Raw genomic sequence first — 16,196 nt, 5'->3', positions numbered from 1 at the left:
GTGTCTTAGAAAATTTTAATCAATATATTGTTTTCTGTGAATGAGTGAGTAAGATGATTTTCACATAATTTTGAAGCAAAAACTCTAGACTTCAAGATCAGTTCTCAAACGTCTTGTGATCAAATGTTCTGTATGTTTTTTATGGCCTTATTTCAGTGACTTTAAAATTTTAGTTTTTCACTAAGCACGCATAAACGTTGTTTTCTCAAAAACACAATCATGTACATACATGCTGCTCACATATTATTGTAGCCCAGTTTGTGCTGATTACAGTGTTATTAAACTTTAGACATTCAAATGTTTGTAAGCAACTGAAAAAAGCACAAATGTCAGGGCATGTCAAAACTTTTCCAGGGCCCAAAACACCCTCGACCCCAGAGGGTTAAAGTTAGACATCAACCTTCTTAGTATTCCTCAACCTATTCATTATAAACAATATAACGAGAAAAAAATCAAATAAAATTACAAAAGAATGTCTGTTTTCTAATAATTTTTTTAAAGTGTATAGGGTCACTAGCGACCCGTGGTATGTAATACTGTAAGTGTATTTTTCCTGTGCAATATTAATTAAATATCCATGCATTTAAGGGTTAATATATTCCATCCTAACTGCTTACCTTCTGTCACAAGTACTTCAATATATTTGCTATTGTAAATATTTGTTATAGAAAGCCTCCAGAAACAACATCCAACAAACAGTTAAATTAAAAAATGTCCATAAGATGAAATAAGAGATATTTTATTAGAACTGACTTGAGTGAATACTAAAAAGATATTTAGAGCTGCATGATAAATGTGAGCAGCAAAACTAGACATACAAGCAAACACAATGTCCTGCCTAAAGAAAATGTAATACAAAAAGAAACAGCATTCTGGTTAACTGTCCTTTGCCTAGTGCTCAAGTGCTTGTGAGTTTGCTTGAGTGAACTGAAACATTCATTCCCATACAGCCAACCTCTGCTAAACCCCCCACAGTGACACTCCACACACACAAATCCTGAGGGACACATTTACAACTTCTTGCTATTCCAATCTCTCTGCCTCATCACCCATTCCATCTCATTCACACAAGAGGCTCTGTTCTAAAGTCACTAGATGCTATGCATTCACTACTTACGTTTGGGTCAGTGCACATGAACAGGTGCTCGAAATCCTTTTAAGTGTCATGAGAGCAGATTATAGCATCTAGCCAGCCTCTGTTTTTTCAAGGAGTAAAAAAGCATCTAGTCTACACTTTTAACATGTAAATGCACAACTGAGGTTAATAGCACACATACTCTGCTGTTAGTCGGCTATGTTTGAGAATAGTGCATTGCATATGTTTGTGAAAGAATAACAACCACTTCAGAGAGGTGTAATGAACTTTTGTTGAAAGTTTATTAGCTAAGCTATGAAGAAAAGGACCTCATACTGAGTAACATTATTGCAGCCCTGGAGAGAAAGACAGAGAATGGCAGAGAAAGATGGAAAGAGAACCAGGGAAGAATTGAAAACAAAAGCACCACTGGAGGCCTGAAAAGCATTGTAAGCACGTGAAACACACAAGACCCTTAGAGCACAAAAGACAACTACTGGAAACCTCTGTGACTTTCACCAAGAAACTCTCTTTCTCCTCCCTCTCTCCTTCACAGCTGTATTCAGTAAGGGCATGCGGTGCACTTTTTAAAATGTGATTTAGTCTGGTTAAGGTTGAGGCATACTTTTACCTTCCTCTTCTTTTGTGGCAAATGTAACCGGAAAACTTTATACTACTTTGAGCGTGACTGTTCATTCATAAAATGCGATATTAGTTTTTGTTAATGGATCAGCAGATGCATGGTGGTGTGTCTGGGAACAACGGTCAGGCACTGCAAGTATACCTACCCAGAAGGACCCCCTCTATCCTTTTCTTCATAGCTCTATTCATGCTTTCTTAGGAACTCATTCAAGGACAAATAAAGCCTGACTCAAGCTATCCATTCACTTATCCGCCATGCTGAAAGAAGCGAAGGGAAATTGCAGAGCCTGTGATGTAGGATCTCCCCAAGCATTCAAACCAACTTATTAATTTCAAATTATTTTCTTGCCCAACATGCAAGTGTTTTTTCTCTGACTAATTTTTTCCCCATCATCTGTGTAGGATATCAGACCGAATCAGACAATCTAAGATGTGATCAAAACACAGTTGAAACACGAGGAGCCGAATTCCACAGAGGCCCAAGACACGGGATGTTCGTAAATCAGATACTGGCGCCACAAGCCTGAACCAACTAGCAGCTTTGAGTAGCTCACAGCATACACTACACCATTAACACACACACAACATTACCTACACCCAGAGGTAACCACATCTACTGATAACACATTCAACAAACATTTTCTTCCCACAAGTAGAATATCCAAATATTTTAGCGTAACAAAGTTACATATGCCCACCATGAAGAAACATGCAGCCATCCTCACAATAGGTAGAACACCTGACACTAAGTTAAGGTACATGACACACTAGCTGCACATGACATCCTAGCTCAACGGTAGTTGTAAGCCATGTTAGGAAAACCCACAGCAGCTTTGTATTTGTTTGTTCTTCTTTTACCTATCCTTTTCCTTCCCCACTTTCCTTAGTAGGTGAAACACCTAGACACCCTGCAAGGGTCAAAGGTGAACAATTTCCAGATTTAACTAAAACATATTCAATTTACTAAACTATTTTGACTAATTGAACTTTACCACCTGTACCTAAATAACCTGATGCCTGCACCAGTACAGTAACTGTCATGGAGGTGTCTTGTTGTTTGCTGTGTTGTCTGCTTCAGCCTTTGTTTCTCCAGCGCTCGCTGATGTCTTCAGCTCAACACATCGCCGATCGAAGGGGGGATGTGTAGGACATCAGACAATCTAAGATGTGATCAAAACACAGTTGAAACACGAGGAGCCGAATTCCACAGAGGCCCCATTGCAGAATTGATGACATACGGCTCGTTCAATGAATCGCTGGCCGTCTCAGTGATCAGCCGTAAAACAGTGATTCTGTCCAAATTGCCTTTAAAATCTTAAATGATTCCCTTTGAGCTAAATTGACCTGTTTCCCTTACATCTGACTATTTAATGCGGTGTTCTTTCTTTTTGGACTATCTCTTTCTTTGCTTCTCTCCCACTCTCCTACCAGGATCTTCCTACAAACTGCCTTCTCCCCCTACAGCAGTCACTTCTGAGAGACATGAAGGTCAATGGAAGTTCTACTGGCTGCCTCCGCAGGGCTCGTTTTTTTTGTGTGCATGAGTTTGTGTGTGTGGGAAGCTGCTGCTTTTGGCATTATGATGGATGATGAACTTAGAACCAGGCTGTGCATCAGTGCTATGGTCAGTTAACTTGATGCCTACTTGATGCCAGGAGGCCTAGTTCTGTCTAAACAGTGTGTGCATGAGAGAGAGAGAGAGAGGGATTCATAGCCAATTTAGCCAATCAGAAATAACAAATGGCCAATGAACTCATGCGTCTCCATCATCTCACGGTCTTGTACGCACACGCTGGTCACACCTAGGCTCCATTAAAACAGACTCAGGGTTGTGAGAATGAAGCTGCAGACCGTTTTGTTCGGTGAAAGATTTACAGAAAAGGAGAGAGGAATAGAAAATATGCAGGAAGGATGTGCAACTCTAATGACGTCCAGATGGAGCAACCACAACTATCTGTTACTAAAGGACAACTCCAATAGTAAACACTTGGCATGTTATAATTCTCAATATGCAGATTTAAAGGATAATTTCTTATTTTATTCTTCAAGGGTGAAAGGAAAAAAAATAATAACAGGATGTTTCGAGAAAACATTTAATGTCCACCTATCCATTCCAATACTAAGTTTAAATGTACATTTTCACAGCCAGTACATGTCCAGTACATAATCCAGACCAGACTCCCTGGAGACCAGAACAAATGAACCCATACTGGAAGTATGAATATAAGAATGACACAAACTACTGGCAACCCTTTTGAAACTATGAAATGACAAAGAGGGATCACAGTAGATGTGTGATACTAGCTGAACATGATAGATACACAGCCACCCTAATCCTTTATAAATATCTGCCATATTCTTGACTTGCAAGAGATAAAGAGAATCATATGTGCTAACATGGCAACTTTCTATTGAGAAGTGGGCAAAAAAAGAGATCAGAAATCTGCAATAATCAGTAATTGTGACTCTCTCATGCGGGTTGTAATCACATGTAGAAAAATTGCTAAGTGAACAGGCTAAACTGTTCAAGTTTGTGTGTGTGTGTGTGTGTGTGTGTACATGAATATGGTACCTGTAATATATCTGTACATTTCAGTGTGCATGTGTCCATCGTTATAGAATTATAGAATGTTTTAAATAGCATTTATTGTAAGTATTAGTTTATGTATCAAAATCTGGTCCACAAATGGGGGATTCCACCTGTGTGACCTCTCACTTTGCTCCACCGAATTTAGCAACAATCTATTAATATTGTTGTATCAGTAGCGAGAGAAACATACCCAGTGCTTTGCTCCTATTAATAAAGTCTTTTCTGGCACAGCACTGCAGATGGCCAGCGTACTCTATAAATAATGCTTTATCTGGGCCACGAGCCGAGAGACAGCCACTTTATGTGTACAAGAGATGCACATCTCAACCACATGAAGAGATAAAGTTACCTGACTGCTCATGTGAGCTGTGAAGGTTCAAGTAAGAGAAAAGCATTACTGGGTACAAGCAGACAAGCTTTGTTTAACTACCACCACGAGTGCCATCTATTATTGCCTTGTTTATCTAAAAGTGCACTTTTCCTTGTTTTAAATCTAGCCAAAAAGCCATGTGTTGCATTTAAGGTGTAATTACTAAATTTCTGTGTCAATCCATGTAAATTTTTACCGCGAATAATGCGCTGTCACTTTAATTTAGCGCGTGCAGCACAGCAGATATAGATTCCGTGCGGAAACAATCGCAGCATGACTGCTGCAGACGCACTGCTCCTGGAGCGCTCTGCCGGACCGCAATACGCACCACAGACGGAGTGTGTGAACCTGGCATTACGTTTGTATGCCCGCCCGGTCTGTTCTGTTCTCGTGCTCCATTTAGGCGCGCTGCATTCTGATTGGTTCGGATAGCATACTGCGTCGGGGGCGCATAGACTCCGTGCGGAAACGATCGCAGCATGACTGCTGCAGACGCACCGCTCCTGGAGCACTGCAATCGCATGCAGTGTGAACGCTCTGATCCGTTAATATGGGCGCGGACAAAATACGCACATCAGACGTAGTGTGTGAACCTGGGGTTACGTTTGTATGCCCGCCCGGTCTGTTCTGTTCTCGTGCTCCATTTAGGCGCACTGCATTCTGATTGGTTCGGATAGCATACTGCGGGAGGTCGGGGGCGCAGAAAATCTTGCTATAAAGCGATTTAGAAATCGCGCAAGCTCAAATCGCGATTTTATGACGATTTCGATTAATCGCACAGCCATACAAGCTAGCAATCTAGAGATGCTCAATGGTGGGTTTGAGCTGCCAAGTTTTATATTGCAGCCAAGGTATAATGGATTGATAATTCAGGGCCAAAGACATCACTCAAGCTCGGAGGTGGTCTACAGCCCAGGAGCAGCTCTGGATTCAATATTATGATAAGATATTATAGCTCTATATCACTCCCTAAGAGATTTCACAGTGAGGAGATGTAGATGCTCACTAAAGAGAGAAAAAAATGTTATAGTAAAAAGTATAACCCTTAGGAAGAAATTGAGGGCAGAGAGAGAAAAGGAGAGGAGCCAAAGGGAGGGGTGACAAAGACAGACTGAATACAAACCTAAACCCAACCCATTGGATGAACTACTTATGGGGGCCCCACATTCTCACCATCTATCCAATTCGATATCTCTGCAGTTTCAGAGCTGCTTTTCCTGAACCATATAAAGCAGACTGGTGACATGAACCACAAATATGAACCATAATACAAAAACCCCCTTGTTGAGTAAGGGATTTTCTTCACCTTTTGCTTATTAGAGAACCAGCAATAAGCCCTTGTCCCCTTTAAACTATTGTAACTTAACTAGGGATGTCAATGATTAATCGATGATCGATTAATTGGTGAGCAACAGTGTTTTGCTGCAGCAGCGCCGATGGAAGCGGTTCACTGACTGCACAGCACAGCCACAAGCGCCACAGTTACGTTTTGGATAATATTATTTTAAATGCCATAATGTCAGTTGAAAACATTGCAATTGTGTTTTAAAATACAACAACGAGCACCACGAAACCATTTACAGAGGCGCGTTCAGCGGTCCCCGTGACGGAATAGGAAACAGTCAACCAAGTAAAATTCTCAAACGAGCTCTCTTCATTTTATCAAATGATCATAATCACATCTATTCATTTTACAATCCTGCTACTAGCATTTTATTCAGACTAAATCCCCTTTAAATCGGGTGAGAAAGCGGGGTTCTTTTTAGTAACTTTTGCACATCCTGTCATGCCGGCGCTGCATAGACGCATTTTGCAGCATTAAGGTTAACGATTAATCGATTAATTGATCGTTAATTTAAACGACGATGATCGAAATGATCATCAATGATCGAAAATTGACATCCCTAATCTTAACCCAAATAAATGTTATGATTGAAGGTCATAACATTTAGGTAGATGTTAAGAGATGGCGCCTTTGCTTGCGGCTTGCCGTCTTCATGTCCCACGGGACTTGTTGTTTTAGTCCTTATTTTATATTTTTTAATCCAAGGCAGTTCACCCATAATAGTCTACGATCGTCTGACGCTCCTCAACCTCCAAAGATTAACCAAAGACTGGACTGTGACCGCTCTACAGAGCCCTTGTTTTTACTCTTCTCCACCTGTTCTGTCGGATATACCGGCCTACTTGCGTCAGTGGCATGGAGAACCTACAAAAAGGAAACGCCGTAGGAAACGCGGTAGGCGAGGTGGCACTGCCATTAAATGCAAACTCCTCTGGAAAGCTGTTCGCGTGCGACAACCTTGCTTACGCCAACTAACAGGAGGACATAGCCATGCCGACCCTGTCCGCCTTGCCTAAGTGTTGTACTATCTGACCACGTATACAACTCCACGCGACCCAGCCGTGTATATCCCATCCAAATCACATGTCAGAGGCGTAAATTTCTACAACCTGCACTCTCTATGCTGGGAACCAGCTCGGATAAATCAGGTACCGTCAATTTATTTGGCACTGATCAACGCCAGATCCTTGGTTATTGTTACTCGGGGATTTTAATATCTATGTTCAGGAACCTACGGGTGACGTCACGGACACTACGTCCATGTTTTTTATACAGTCTATGGTTGAGACTCAATCCCACTATCTAAGGACTTCCTAAGTCTCGTGCATTCTTGTGATTTTAAAGTAGTCACTGCTCCCACACTGTAAGAACTCACCACTGTACTGTTAATTTACCTCCTGGTCAACAGGTGGCGCCTCTCTCCAGGTTCCTGCTGATTACTAACATTCACTAAGCCTGATGTGAGACACCTGTGTTTAGCCCTATATAAGTGGGTTATGTCATGCTTTATGGTTCAGTCTTGCTGTAATGGGGTTGTTCTAGATGGGGATCAAACCCAGGTCTCTCACGTTCAAAGTTACTGAGTTTACTGATTGAGCTAACGCCCCTATTAAAGAATCCAAGAGCAGAGGTAGCAAAAAACAGAGTCATTGATCTCCAGCAAAAGGCAATCTTTACAGAAGAAAAGTGCAACAAAAACAAAAGAAGCAGAGCTTCAAAAAACAGAGAAAAGCAAAGCAGAAACTACAGTCAAAGAACTTCAACAAAACAGACTTAACTTTCAGCAGGCAACTGGTAACATAGGCTCAAGACTGAACAATAAAGCATGACATAACCCACTTATATAGGGCTAAACACAGGTGTCTCACATCAGGCTTAATGAATGTTAGTAATCAGCAGGAACCTGGAGAGAGGCGCCACCTGTTGACCAGGAGGTAAATTAACAGTCCAGTAGTGAGTTCTTACACACACATGCTAATGGCCATATTTTAGATTTGGTTTTATGTTATGGATTATCTGTGAATGATACTGTGGTACATGACACTAATTTTTCCGATCACAAACCTGTTCTTTTTAATGTTTCTGTCCCTATTGAAACTTGCATTGCATTGCCAACATCACGCAAATTTCGTAGGATAGATTCTATGGCCCATGCCAATTTTATTACAGCTTTTGAGGATGCGAGCATGTCAGCATCACTTGATTCACTTTTACATTCATTAAATTCTGAAGAACATTTAACAATATTTAGTAATATTTGTTCAAATGTTATGGACTCGATTGCTCCTCTGATATCTAGACCCATAAAACCAAACCCTCATCCATGGATTAATAATAGTAACATTCACGCTCTTCGTCAGATCTGTAGGAGGGCTGAAAGAAAATGGAAAAAGGATAAGCTTCAGATTTCTTACGAACTCTTAAAAGATTCATTGGCTAATTATCAGAAAGCTGTAAGAGTAGCTAGGCATAAATATTTTTCGAATGTTATTGCCAAAAGCCAGCATAAACCTGCTGTTCTTTTTGCTACTATCAACGATGTTCTTAACCCCCCTAATCAGACCTTTACAGAGATATCCTCAGACCTATGTGAAAAATTCCTTGGTAACTTTGTTACTAAAATAGCTAACTTATCAAGGACTACTTCACCTTCGGTTTGCACTTTTATTGAACTTCATATTTGTTGAGCTACCTGGAGTGAGTTTGAGCTTATTACTTTCCTCACTCTACGAAACCATAGATCACTTAAAGCCTTCTGCTTCCCCGCATGAAACGATTCCTCCACATTTTTTTTTAACAGATTGTAAAGACGCTTGGACCTAGTTTGCTGTCTCTTATAAATAAATGTCTTAGCACTGGAACTGTACCAGATCAGTTAAACATGCAACAGTCAGACCTCAACTAAAAAAAGTGAATTTAGATCCAGCTTTACTGTCTAATTTTAGACCTATTTCAAATTGGCCTTTTATGGCAAATTTTTTTGAAAAAGTGGTCTCTATACAATTACATGACTTCATGAGTAGTAATTCTATTCTCAATACATTTCAGTCAGGCTTTATAATTCAGCACAGCACCGAAACAGCTCTTCTTAAAGTATTAAATGACATCTATCTATCAGACTCTGGCGATTCTGTGGTTCTCATACTTCTCGATCTATCAGGTTTGATACTATTAATCACTCTATTCTTATTTCCCGTTTAGAACACTGTATCGGTCTGCAGGGAAACCTTCTAAAATGGTTTATATCTTATTTGACTAACCGTTCTTTTTCAGTTAACATTGATAATTTCACTTCTTCCACGGCGCATCTTGCTTGCGGAGTTCCGCAGGGATCCATTTTAGCTCCAACTTTATTCTCTTTATATATGATACCTTTATGCGATATTCTTGCGAAACATGGGATAGCGTTTCATTGCTACGCTGATGACACACAAATATACATGCCAATTAAAAAAGGAAATGCAAAGGCTTTAGAAACCCTGACATCCTGTCTTAAAGATCTCACGAAATGGATGTCCTCAAATTTTCTCCATCTTAATGAATCTAAGACGGAAATCATTCTATTTGGGTCAGTATCTGCTACGGCAGTCCTTAAAACGGAACTAAAAAAGTTTGAACCAAACATGAGATCGTGTGTCAAAAATCTGGGCATCCAAATTGACAATGAGCTTAAAATGGATAAACAAATTAGTTCTGTGGTTCGGTCTTGCTTCTTTTATCTACGTCAAATCGCAAAAGTTAAGCTGTTTTTAAATTTTTCAGATACTCAGAAAATCATTCATGTGCTGATATTTTCCCGCTTAGACTATTGCAACTCGCTTTACTGCGGTATTAATAAGTCATCTCTAGATCGGCTGCAACTAGTCCAGAATGCTGCTGCTAGACTCCTGACCCGGACACGAAAATATGAACATATCACTCCCATCCTTGTTTCGTTGAATTGGCTACCTGTAAAATACAGAATTGAGTTCAAAATCCTGGTCATGGTATTTAAGTCTATTAATAACCGCACTCCACCTTATCTTGCAGATCTCCTTGTAAGACATGTTCCCTCTAGATCACTTAGATCCAGTGATCTGGCACTCTTAACAGTGCCCAGAACTAGATCTAGGCTCAAGGGTGATCGTGCGTTTGCGGTGAGCGGTCCAAATCTGTGGAATAAGCTGCCACTAGCTATCAGAACGGCACCGACTCTGGCTATTTTTAGATACAAATTAAAAATTAATTTACTCTCTATGGCATTTTAAAATGGGTGTTGCTTTAGGACTGTATTATATTTCTTTTCTCTTTTTTTAACGCTATTTACTTCATGTTGATGTGTTATTTTCTATGTGTACCATGTAAAGCACTTTGGGCAACTTAGTTGTATTTATATAGTGCTATATAAATAAAGAAGAAAAAAAAAAGGTATGATGCTCAATTTATACATAACTACCTAGTATTAGGGGAAGAACTTAAAGTCATTGTGAGGGTTGACTCTGTTGTCTACCAACCTGAACTGTGTTTCGGTATTCAGAATCATCTGAACATGTTTACCATTTGCTCAGTCTCAGGATCTGTATCTGTATGAGGCAGGAAAGTCATGGTTATCACAAGCTACACAATGGTGATTTACATATAAGATTATGTAATGTTTTACAAGCTTTTGGCCTGCTTTGTTGTTTTTCTCCATCACAAGAAATTTAAGATCAACTATTATGCAAAAACACAGACAACCACAACACTCAATGTTCACATGTGAGAGACATTATCCTGCAATGTCTTCTTTTTTTATTCAAAACTCACATGTAGTTTCCATCCTGCCAAGGCCTGTAAAGTAGGCTACAAACTAGGTCAGAGTTCTGTTTCTGTTTCAGAATTTTGAATTATTTATTAAAAACAAGAACATTAAACCACCTCTCCAATGGTGTAACACCCTTTACACAGCAGTTAGTTCCAGTTTGATTGGCCAAGCAGCATGAGTGGGTGATTTGAACATTATGCTGCCTTCAAGTGCTCTTGGAAATCCCCTACTTCCAAGTTGGGCAATCACTGTTTGACATCACGCATTCAAGCGGGAAAAATATTGCAAATCTAAAATATCATTTATTTTCATTTTACAAATATTTTACATTTATTTTCATTTGTTTATATGATTTGCATTTCTGTCACTTATTTAAGCATGGTATCTTATTTTGCATTAAGCAAACCACGAAGGGTGAGTGATTAAAGTCAGCATGAAATAGAAACTATGATATAATTTTGTCTTTTCCCCTTACTGTGATGTATATCTGAGTTAAATGGCTTCTCAAACAAGAAAAAATGTACGGCAGGGCTTGATTTTGTTTATTGGGAATTGATTAGGATTGTTGTTGTTTGCTAATTGCTGTGATCTGATGTGAGTGACAGGTTGCTGGAAAGGAAGGATAATTGCCCAGCCCTCACGCCGGTATAATAAACACTCCAATATTCCATAAATAATAATAATAATAATATGGAGAAGAAGAAGAAGAATTGCTCATTTTGATGTCATTTTCTGTCTAAAAGTTAATTTGGACAAAACACCTTAATATTATTAAAATAAAATATTAATAAAATAATGGGCCCATAATAAAATTTTTGGTTATTGCACCCTCAGATTCCAGATTTTCAAATAGTTGTATCTCGGCCAAAAAGATTGATAGCAGCAGTCAGAAGAGAGAACGATGACAAATGTATAGTGTTATAAATGTGTTGTAATTTTTTTAGAAATGAAAATAATAAAAACAGGATTTAAGATGTTGATGACCGTCGAAAAACGCCATCACAGTCTGTAAAAAGGGTCTATTGCTTGGAGCAGGGTTTCTTTTACAAGTTGAGGGAAGATTGAAAACTCCAGAGTGGAGTCAGAACGGAGTGATAATGGAACGCTTTGAGGCGAATAGAAATTTGCTGCCGCTGCAATAATGTTCTGTTCCAGTGTTTGCGCTGCTCGCTGACTCGCCAAATGTTTTGACTTAATTTGGAACAAATTTCGTTCACAGAGAGAAAAACGTACAAATTGTATCTGAAGCTAATAAATTTACTCTAATTTATAGAACTGTTTTATTGAAGGGACAGTTCACCGAAAAAATTAAAGTTTGCTGTTAATTTACTGACCCTCAGGCTATCCAAGATGTAGGTGACTTTTTTTTTCTTCAGCAGAACAGTAAGAAGATTTTTAGTTGAAACCGTGGTCCTTATGAGATTCTTAAAATGCAAAAAAAGAAAAGAAAAAAAAAAGCCATATCAAGAAACACAAAATGAATACCCCTGGCTGCTGATTATATCAAGGTCTTACGAAGTGCAACGATCGGTCTGTGCAAGAAACTGAACATTATTACCTGTATTATTACCTGTAATCCATTGCCTCCAGAGTAATGTCCGGTTTGTGAACATAATGGTTCTTTTTAGTGTACTAGATCAATGGTTTTCAAACAGGACCCCCAGCCCTGCACATTTTGTATGTCTCCCTTATCAGACACACCCGATTCAGGTCTTGCAGTCTCTACAAATGAGCTGATGAGTTGAATCAGGTGTGTTAAATGAGGGAGACATACAAAATGTGCAGGGTTGGGGGTCCTCCAAGACAGGTTTGAAAACCCCTGAACTAGATGAACCAGTTCACCAAATTGTACTGAACCTTCTGAAACATTTCCTGGCACTAGCAGCACAGATCTACCAGTTACTCAATCAAAACTCACTTTCGGATGTGCCAGGCAGTCACTGACTCGGAACGAAGAACTGCTGAGCCGTGATAAGCGCATACATGAACCAAGCACTTGAATGAAGATGTGAAATCAAGTTTTTATAGTTTCTCAATGTTTATGTAAAAAGGTGAGCTGATGAATTCTAGTTTATTCACTCTATATGCTTTAGACATTTATAACATCCACATTTCACATCATTATTGTGTGCTTTAATAGGTTAATTGCGTACACGTTATGTCATTTTGTGATTACCTAAACGAACTGGTGAATCAGTTATTTGGACCGGAAACAAAAAGAACCATTTTGCAGAAAAGAATCAGACTTTCACATTTCAGCCACTGGCATTAATTTTGTGTTCCTTGATATGCTTTTTTTCTAATTGTCAAAAACTGGTGGCCGCTGACTTGCAATTTAGGCTATGAATCACCAAGGACCACGGTTTCAGCTAAAAATCTTCTTTACTGTTCTACTGGGAAAAAAAGTCACGTACATCTTGGATGGCCCGAGGGTGAGTAAATTAACAGCAAATTTTCATATTTGGGTGAACTATCCCTTTAAACCGGTATCACACACGCTATTGTGCTGTTATTCTGAAAATCGTGCTGATATTCAGAAATACAGCTTGCGATATCGGTCAAATAGTAGCCTATCTCTATATAAGAGAGAGAGACCCAGACAGACAGACAAAGGCAGGTTATAAATCGGACACAATGAGCTCAAGTCGGATGTGTTGAAACATGGAAAACACCTTGGAATTTATGACTTGAAGAGTAAATTACTCCAGTGTACTTTCCTCTTAAAATGTATACATGACCAGTAACAGTTTAGTAGTCTACAGTGTGTTGAAGCCTCCTGTGTCTCACGTTAAATAACCTTGCGCAATCTGAAACGACACAGAAAGCGATTAGAAACCCAGCTGCTCCAGTGATGAACAGGTTATGTGCTTTAGGCCCTAAAGTTTAGGGCAAAGTCAACTAAAACAATCCTGCACCACATAAAAGAAGCTGAAGGGACAAGATTTTCCCACACATATTCTTTCTGCAGGAAGCGATAATACGTTCACCTAACGTTACCGCTTGAAAACAGCTGCTGATAAACATCGCCACTGGCACACAAACAGCACATCACAACAGCACAGCAAAACCATGCTCAATCAACCCATAGCCTATCGCATTATTAAGAATCAATGCAGCATTAATATTAATAGGCTATTAATGCGTAGAAAACCTCAAGTTGCCATGAGTGAGAAATGAAAGAATATGCAATGACTGAAATTAGAGGAAAGTACTCTATCAACTTCTAATGGAAATACATTCAATATTTTCATTTTAAATGTCCTATATATCAAAGGTATACACGTGACGAATAGACATAGGCTCAGGTCATGGTGTGAATACCTGATATTCCTCATCCCTAATGCCAAAACAAACTGCTGTTATCAATATAGCGTAAACTCGAGTCCACGAGCACTCACCTTCCGCCGTTAATTCTCCTCGGGTGATCTGAAAAACACTTCCCAAAGCGTGTAAAACTAGAACAATTCCCACAAACACATCGAGCGTGCTTGAACCAGCCATATCAGATATCCACCGAGACAGATGTCCTCAGTTTCTTTTGCTCAGTCGTCGACAAAGAAAATGTAAAATAACGACAAACAGCGAGCTTTCCGCGCTCCTTCCCGGACTCTTGAGTGTCGCGCGCTCGCGCCCTCTGCTGAAGCTACTGCCTCACCGCTCCTATGACGCGAGGGCTCGCGCTCCCGTTTCTTGAGACTCCAGACCCAAACAAATCCTAGCAGACTTCGAGAGAGTCTAGAAAACAGTCCCATCTAGCTCGCCTCTTATCCATGCATTCACCACAAAACCAGGAGGTGTAGATGGAGTCATACATGTAGGCTACCACCAGTAGTGTCCTGACTCTCAGACATGAGGTGGATTTGGTATTAGTGCCGCTTAGTTCACTGTTTCTTAAGAGATGAAACAAAACATGTCACACAACTTTATCTGCTATTCGTTTTTAAAATAGAAACAGTTCCACTCTTTTAAAGTCACAAGTGACGATCACTAGAATGTTCTGAACACAAATAATTTAATTAGGCTAGATTTTCTCTTTATTTGATCAAAATAATGAAATAACATTTTCACTCACAACCCCTCAAACCACCTGTCCTTAGACAGTAGTAACTCAACACCTCATATAGACCGACATACTGGCTATATACTGTATAATGTTTTAATATAGTATATTACATAAGTTTAATAAAATATGTATTAAATAAATATAAACATTACATGCTGTGACGAAAAATAAGATACAATTGTGTTGTCCACATTGTCAGACATTTATGGTTGTTTAAATTCCTGTAGTAATGAAATCAGACCAAATGTACAGTAGGCTATACAGTAAATGTAACATCTCACATTTGTCATTTTTTCCTAATAAATATTTGAGACCTCTGAACATGTTGGGGGGAAAAATTAAGCTAGATAATATTAATATGTAATATATAATAAATATATAAAAAGGGCCAAACAGACCACAAAACTGAAATCTGTTTTTTTGTTGTTTTTTTTCAAATTAATAAATAAATACAAAACTGAATATACTGGTTTTCAAGTCAGTTTTGACCCATGTTTTAAGAACCAGTGATTCACATAATTTAGACTTTTACTAAGTTATATCTTGTATGCATGAGAATTATGGATCAGAATGTCGAATCGCTCCCTGTACTAATTGTCCTTGATGTTAGTACATTCAATTCTATAAAGATTGCTTCTGTTGTCTCCTCCTGAGAGCCCAGAGGCAAGACAAGGGGGTGGAGGGGGTGAACGGGGGGATCATTAATGTTTGGGAATGGCACTGGCAGGCTTTTCCACACTGTCTGCCAGGCAGAGTCCCTCTAGAGCACTGAGAGGCAGTGAGCTGTGGTTGAGCGCTAACCACCTCCCTCTGCTCCTTTAGATCAGGACAAGCAGCCTAGCGAAAACATTTAAGGATGAAGCATGCTAAAGCCTACACATTAGCATTCCAATTTAAACACCCTTACAATGTTACATCAAGAGCCAAAACACATAGAAACGCTGCCTGAAAACCTTGGTTTTGGATCTGAGGGCCTTGATTTATTGTTCTCATGTTTATGACAGTGCACTGCACAGTTAACTACTTTCATTTGTCTTTGTGCATGTTTTGGTATCATTACAGTTTTCAATTTTATCATCTGTCAAAATGTGGTCTGCTTGAATCCAAAAGGAGACCAAGTGGTGATTGAACACACATTTAAAGTAATGAAAATACAATATTCTCAAAACCACAGAGATCTGGAAGGAGAACAGGCTATGAAAACAAAACAATCTCTAAAATGGCACCCAGAGTCCATACTAGATTTGATAAACCTTCCCAGATTAATGTTACATTGTGGTCATCTTAAATTTTAAATTTAATTTAATAAAACTATGATTTTTGTAGCG

The 16,196-nt window shown here is 39.2% G+C and overlaps 1 protein-coding gene across 1 annotated transcript in view; it reads right to left on the bottom strand.

Moving 5' to 3' along the window:
- LOC107742120 (plexin domain-containing protein 2) overlaps window positions 1–14,407 on the bottom strand; it is a 105,917-nt gene extending 91,510 nt beyond the window's left edge. Inside the window, exon 1 of the mRNA XM_016555003.1 lies at window positions 14,204–14,407. Within this exon, the coding sequence (XP_016410489.1) occupies window positions 14,204–14,306 (103 nt within the window). The 5' untranslated portion in view covers window positions 14,307–14,407. The remainder of the gene's footprint in view (window positions 1–14,203) is intronic.
- Window positions 14,408–16,196: the final 1,789 nt, after the last annotated feature.

Source organism: Sinocyclocheilus rhinocerous, unplaced genomic scaffold (genome assembly GCF_001515625.1).
Source record: "Sinocyclocheilus rhinocerous isolate Xijiao unplaced genomic scaffold, SAMN03320098_v1.1 scaffold256, whole genome shotgun sequence".
Classification (NCBI taxonomy): domain Eukaryota; kingdom Metazoa; phylum Chordata; class Actinopteri; order Cypriniformes; family Cyprinidae; genus Sinocyclocheilus; species Sinocyclocheilus rhinocerous.
This window is presented reverse-complemented; position numbering and strand designations above follow the sequence as displayed.